Here is a 6,466-nt window from a genome sequence, read left to right as displayed (position 1 = left end):
CCTAAAAAACAGCCCAAAACTACAAATAAATATACACAAAATGTAGCTATATGTAAGGGGAATGCCAGAAGTCACAAATACTTTGCCTGACAGAAAAATCACTGATACTACTGAGGTAGCAGGTTCTCTTTCAGAGTCCATCATGTTTCTACAGGAGCCCAGGAAGGACAAACTTAACACCAACTTTCACATTTTTTTAGCGGCCGTTGTAGGGGAGGGTACAGCGAGTGGTATCAGACACACTGGACCTTGAATTCTTACGGGTTGTTTGAGCGGTCTCGAATAAATTTGTTTAGATATTTGGTTTAAAAAATAGACATCTTTCCAAAAATATATTTTATTTTCAGTTCTTTTCATGAGTGTGAATATTTAGCATTTATATAAAAGGCCATACGATGAGTGCTCCTCTACAGACTAGGTCATCTATAAATGCAGTTGATCAGTATTATACTGTGTTACTCTTATGGCAATTGATTATCCTACCATGCCATCATCCACTTGCATAATATTACATGTAAATATGGGTCAGTCACAAATTGTCAATGAGTCATAATAATCCAGATCTGATCAGACAACGACCTGAAGGATTTCAACAGCCTTCTTGAGTTTGGATTGGCTCGAGTCCGACTTGTTATGACCTCCTCTCTCCACTGCGCTCATCTTCTCACAGTGCTCCTGCTGACCGCTCTGCTGGTGGCCGAATTCAAAGCTGATCCGGAGCTCTCCCATCTGACAGCGAGGGAGGACGTCGGGGATCCACTCAATCACAAACGGACCGGCCTCCTTCTGATCTGCCGAGCCCGGTCCTGCAGAGACGTACCAGGGTGTTAATACATGTGTGCAGATGGAGTTCTTGGAGAAGAAAAAAAAATGAAGAAATATAAAAAAACAAACAAAAAAACAGTCACTTACCGACTTTCAGGAAGGTGCGGAGCTCCATGGGTCGTATCGCCTGCGGTCGATCTGTCCTGAATCCCTCCGGTAGCTCAGGCTCAGGCGGAGGGTCGGGGCAGTGAAAACGTGAATAAGTGCCGTCTGCGTTCTTCACAAAACTCTGGTAGAGCTCCAGAGGCAACTGGTGGACAGACGGGAGAAGGATTTAGACAAAGAGTGCAACTTAAAGCGTAGGTATATACATATTTATGTAAAAAGTCTGAAAAACACAACATGATGTTTTCTTTCATTAAGTTACTCTGAGGGCACATCAAAGGAGCACTGTGTAGTTTTGGAGATGAAATTCAAACTCAGAATTTAAATATTTACAATATTATTGAGTTAATAATGCAACAATTGAAATATTTATCTTTTCCATAACTGAATAAACAAGCTATTCGCAGAGGAAAGTAAGTTCCCCAGAGCAGTGTCTGAAGCTAGAAAAGAGGCAGAGTCCGCCACATATAAACAAAGTAAAATAGGAGGAAGTTGTGTTGTCCTTTAAGGTTAGTTTGTTTCTTCAGTTTAGTCACTCATGAAAACAAAGAGAGTTTGTTTATTTAGATTTTTTAGGCAGAAAAAATGACTAAAAGACTTCAGAGAGGTTTTACTGATAAAATAAACCAGAAACTATAAAAGCAAAAAACTATATTGAAATGTCTCAATTTTTTACTGCTGTTGCCAGTGGAGATTACACCTTTACATGAGAGAGAGAGAAAGAGAGAGAGGAAGAGAGATGGTGTTTACCTCTGGAGTGTCGAAGATGCGTTTGACCTGCATGGCGTTGGTGATGTGCCAGGTGTACTTGGAGAACGAACCGAGAGGAAGTCCATCGTTTCTCACAAACGCTGACGTCCACACAGAGAGACAAAGAATGAAAGAGTCTGTATTTGTTCACTAATTTGTTCTGCCAGTGGTGGAAGATGCACTCAGATCCTTTCTAACAAAGTAAATGTAGTAATTCTAAGTGACATATCGCTGCCAATTAGACTTTTTAAGAAACCACTTGGATGAGATGTGAAAGTCCAGCTGCCAACAATATGGCACTGAGAATTACCATGACTTGGATGAGTGCAGCTGTTTTACCTCTCTTACCTGATGTTGCTTTAATATTGATGCATCATGTATTAAGTCGTATTTTACTGTTGTAGCAAATTTGAATTATTTCATATAAATGTAGATAGATTATTCTGGTGGTTCTGACGTGAGATGATTAATGAGGATTGGAAAGAGGAAAATGTTTTTTTGGACAGTTCGCAAAGATTTTGATGTTGTGGGAATTATTGGAGATTCAAAGAATTGCTTCAATGAAACCATCTGAGAAGTTTTGAGGGAAGGAAATGTCTGTTTGTCAAAGTTACTTTCAACAACTGTGTTTAGCTGAGACGTCTGGGTAAAAACTTCTAGCTCCAGATTTACACAAGTGTTCCACCTGTTGTGAAGTTCGGCAACCTCTTCTTCTTGGAGCCGAGCGACAGTCGATGCTGCAGAGCGTTGAAGAAGTCCTGGGGAATGTGGTACACCAGAGGTTGTGGTTTCCCTGACGGAAAAAAATAATGCATTAGGTAAAGTATAAAGTATTTTTACTTATCGTCTCAGACTTTTGGACCCTACAATTTATTTTCTAGTTAAAAACAACATGCATTTTTACCATCAAACTGGTAGTGCATCGTCTGGTGGATCCTCTCTGTGACGCTGGAGAGCCACTGGTGGAAGCCCATCGTCACTGTACACTCATCCACAGCCTGGTTACTCCCTGAAACAATCACACACACAATGATTAGATGATCAAGTGACACAACAAACACTCACTCATTAACTTCTTTGTCTCGACGTGGACCACCCACCCGCCAGATATTTAGTCTGTAAGCTTTTCTCTGTCACATGTAATTAACAAGGCCTGGAAATGTTTCACTAATGAAATGTTAAATATGCTCTGTGTTCTCTGCAGTGTGACCCTGTTCTTTTTTAATGGTGGATCAGGATTAGCGCAGCAGGATTAGATGATAAAGATAGAGACAGCTGTCTAAGTCAGAGTGACGCTCTTTAAAAGGCAGATTGAGGCAGCAGAAAGATGAAAAGGCAGTGAGGAGGGAAGGAGGGAGGAGGGAGCACCTGGAGCCTTCAGCCCTCCAGCACCAGAGCCTTTCCTCTGACCAGCTCTCCTCAGGCCGGAGGCCGACATCCCCTCTTTACCCAGCCCAGAGGGAGAGGCCACTGAGGGGGCAGGAAATTAAAGAAAGACAGGTTGGGAAAGATAAAGACAGAGAGAGAAGGGAGGACGAGTTCAGACAAATATGCTTTAGAGAATCATCCTGTTTTAATGAGCGATAAACGTTTCTAACAAATCAGTCAGGATGTGTTACGATGAGCCCACCAGAGAGGGAGTCATCCAGGCGGAGTTTCTTTGTTTTATGGTGCAAGTTGAATGTTTCAGCCTGATGCAGAGGCTTCTCACTGGGACTGATGACTCTGCTGGTCGGGCTCTGCTGCGCGCCTGAAAGGAAACCACAAGGATGTGAGTTATACTGGGTTACAAGTTAATAAGGTACACCAAGCTGAAGTTATTGTTATTGTTCCAAAATATCAAACTATTCCTTTAAAATAGCTCCAAACAGTTTGAGTTACTTTACCGCTGGGGGTGTAGTTGATGAAAGCGGCAAACTCTGAAGCCAGTTTCTCATCGCTTGCTAAGGCACACACACAAGCGTAGAAGTGAAGGCAGGGCTGTGATGTCACCACGGTGGGAGGAGACTGAGCGTTGGTGGATCCTCCTCCTCCTCCATCAACGCCACCTTTACTCCTCTTGCTGCTGACCTGACAAGCGCAGTGGAAAACACCGTGCTGCTGCTCTCTGCTCCTTCTCTCGCTCTTTACACCCTCAGACAGACCGCCTGCACCCACTGTGAGGTGCAGCAGCCCCAGAGGATGCTGGGAGTCTGTGTGGCACTTCACCACCAGGGTGTCTCTTGCGACGCGCTGCACCAGGGGCCCCGGAGACTCCGTGGCCAGCCTCCACAGCTCCTCCCTGGCCTGGATGGAGGCCTGTAACCCCTCCAGGACGGAGCTCTTTAAGGTCAGCGGCGTCGCTCGGCTGTTACAGTCTATGGCTTGCTTGATGTGTATGCAGAGGCTGTCAGATGACTGTTGTTTGGAGCCGGCAACCGCTGATTCTGACTCACTCTGGTTCGACCTCTGACCCTGCCTGCATGAAGGCACGAAGCAACGCCCCAGGTTGATGCGGGTCAGCAGGGTGGCTCCGTCACCTGTCGCGATGGCAGTATCAGTGGGAACAAGCTCAACAAAGCCCAGCTGTGTAGCTGTGGCTCCTCTTCCTCTGTGACACACTGAAAACACCTGCACTCCTCCACCTAATCCACCCACCAGGACTCCGCCCTCCCGCTCCTTCCCTCCTCTCTCCTCACTGTCTATTATCACCTTCACCACCTCCACTGCACTCTTGCTGCTCCGGGCCGCTGTCGCAGCGTTTCTGAGGGAGATCCCACAGGCTTTGTTCTTGCAGCTGAGCCCGCGGGTGCCGTTGTAGATGCCACACTGAGGACACTTGCGGATGCCCCGCAGCGTGGCCCGGCCCAGGTTGGAGAGGAAGGCGGGAGTCGTGGATGTGGGCTTTCTGCTGTCTCTCTGTTTCGCTGCAAGGTTGGCCTGGGTGGTGGAGGTCTGTGGGGTGGAGGAGGAGGAAGAGGAGGAGGAGGAGGAGGAGGAGACAACGCTGGATGAGGTGGACACCGTCACTTCGGCTTCCATTTTTGGGTGTCTTTAAGGGTTTAACTGGAAAACTTGACAAAGACAGAATGATAAACATCAGTGTCTGGTCTTCATATAACTCCTTTTCTTTGACAAACCACTATCATGAATATCCTCACATGAATGACTTGCTGTCTCGCTCGCCAACTGCAGCCCAGTATTGGTTTCATGGTTATCTTGAATTGTCTGACCCTGTCACCACGACAGAAGGAACTGCTTGGACACTGTATCCCCACACAAATAAGTTTTTGTCTAAACTACAAACGGCATGGCACCATTTATTCATCCTTTATTTGTGCAGGTGATTTTTGATTAATTATTTCGAGAGTATTTGAGTTGTGTGTATGTGATGCAATAAAAATATGTTTCTAAGCAAAATGAAATGTCAGATTGATTCAAGTATGTTTTAGTGCGATAACAATATTATTTTTTAATATTAATAAGTTTTATGGATGTTTTTGATGATCAGGATCATACAGTGAATCACTACTACGTTGGACAGGATGATCATGATGCCAAGTACTGTGTATGTGCATGGATACAAAATAACAGTCAAATGAAATGTGTTGTGTTATTTTTGGGGACCAAAATATTCACAAACGACAAACTAAATATTTTGAGCCAAAATACAATCATGAGGTGAGCAATAAGAATCTGTTTACCAAAGTATTTCACCTGTCTGCTTCCTGTACTCTTTATTTTCTCTGTCACATTGTGACTGTGAGTCAGTGGTGGAATGTAACTAAGTGCATTTACTAAAGTACTGTACATAGGTACAATTTCAAGGTACATGTAGTTTATTCACAACTTAGCTTCTGCTCCATTACAAATCAGATCCAAATATTGTGCCATTTACTCCACTACATTGGTCTCTAAGCTTTAGTTATAGCTACTTTCCAGATTGCATTTTTTCCACTACTTCCTGTCCAGTGAAAGCCACATATCTGCAGATGTGTTGATATTAAATTTTAAACTAAAGGATGTGTTGGGTCAAAAATACACGAAACCACAAATGTCCCACTTTATATTTAATAGATAATAAAACTGAGTATTTTAACGGTATATTTAAACCGAACTTAAAATGGCGCCGGTTTTTATTTGACAAATCTGCTCACCTTAATTGAAAAAAAACCACATAGTTTTCTTAAGTTTTGCTATCAATTACCGTTAAAACGTTTTCTACCAGACGTATCGTGTGTGTGTGTGTGACGGCCTCGCTGCGCACACACGCCCTGCCTCACACATGACCGTCCTGTGTGTGTTCCGTGAAGCTAATGTTCAAACTACCTGTGATCCGCTTCTGTTTGGTCAAACTCGGCTCGGCTCTGGCCTCCAAAAACCGTCTCGACCGTCGCCATTCCCCCTTACATCCCGACAACCGCATTGCGCCTGTAACGACACTCTCCATTGGTCGGAGGTCGTCACGTGGGCGAAAAAAGGGGGCGGCCTCTCCGGGAGCGCTGCATCCTGGGAGGTGGAGTTTGTGCAGATTGGCGGGTAGGCGCTCGATTTAGGATTTCCACTTCAGTTTTTGTTGACATTTTTTAACAAGTATAAAAATGTTCTTCTAAAGCGCCAACTCTCACTGTGCTTGAACTATTAGTAAAGCAAACTATATGGGATTTAAAGCTGCAACTAATGATTATTTTGATTACTGATTACTTCAGTTGTCTTATCTCTAAAATGTCAGAAACAGGTGAAAACTGTCAATTTGTTTATAGTCAAATCCAATATGGCGTCCTCAAATGTCTTCCTTTGTCAACTA

The 6,466-nt window shown here is 44.0% G+C and overlaps 1 protein-coding gene across 3 annotated transcripts; it reads right to left on the bottom strand.

Annotated features, from left to right (window-relative positions):
- Positions 1 to 321: 321 nt before the first annotated feature.
- c12h2orf42 (chromosome 12 C2orf42 homolog) lies at positions 322 to 6,141 on the bottom strand. Of its 3 annotated transcripts, none has more exons than XM_037118214.1 (9): positions 5,989 to 6,141; positions 3,567 to 4,733; positions 3,311 to 3,430; positions 3,049 to 3,150; positions 2,585 to 2,689; positions 2,366 to 2,473; positions 1,681 to 1,781; positions 913 to 1,075; positions 322 to 806 (listed from the first exon to the last, which is right to left on the bottom strand). In XM_037118214.1, exons 2-9 carry the CDS (start codon positions 4,699 to 4,701, stop codon positions 568 to 570), a joined length of 2,073 nt encoding a protein of 690 aa, XP_036974109.1. In that variant the 5' UTR covers positions 4,702 to 4,733; positions 5,989 to 6,141; the 3' UTR covers positions 322 to 567. The 3 variants fall into 3 exon arrangements, with proteins under 3 accessions (XP_036974109.1, XP_036974110.1, XP_036974111.1); XM_037118215.1 differs by having other exon boundaries at positions 5,867 to 6,004; XM_037118216.1 differs by lacking the exon at positions 3,049 to 3,150.
- Between the last annotated feature and the right edge of the window lie 325 nt (positions 6,142 to 6,466).

The sequence above is a fragment of the Acanthopagrus latus genome, chromosome 12 (assembly GCF_904848185.1).
Source record: "Acanthopagrus latus isolate v.2019 chromosome 12, fAcaLat1.1, whole genome shotgun sequence".
NCBI classification, from domain to species: Eukaryota; Metazoa; Chordata; class Actinopteri; order Spariformes; family Sparidae; genus Acanthopagrus; species Acanthopagrus latus.
Note: the sequence above shows the minus strand (reverse complement) of the source record. Positions and strands in the feature narration are given on the sequence as shown.

Coding starts and splice junctions, on each gene's coding strand:
- c12h2orf42 (XM_037118214.1), bottom strand. CDS start 4,701: ATGGAAGCCGAAGTGACGGTGTCCACCTCATCCAGCGTTGTCTCCTCC. Junction 3,431..3,566: donor CATCAACTACACCCCCAGCG/GTAAAGTAACTC, acceptor GTTTCCTTTCAG/GCGCGCAGCAGAGCCCGACC. Junction 1,782..2,365: donor GTTGCCGAACTTCACAACAG/GTGGAACACTTG, acceptor TGTGGACGTCAG/CGTTTGTGAGAAACGATGGA.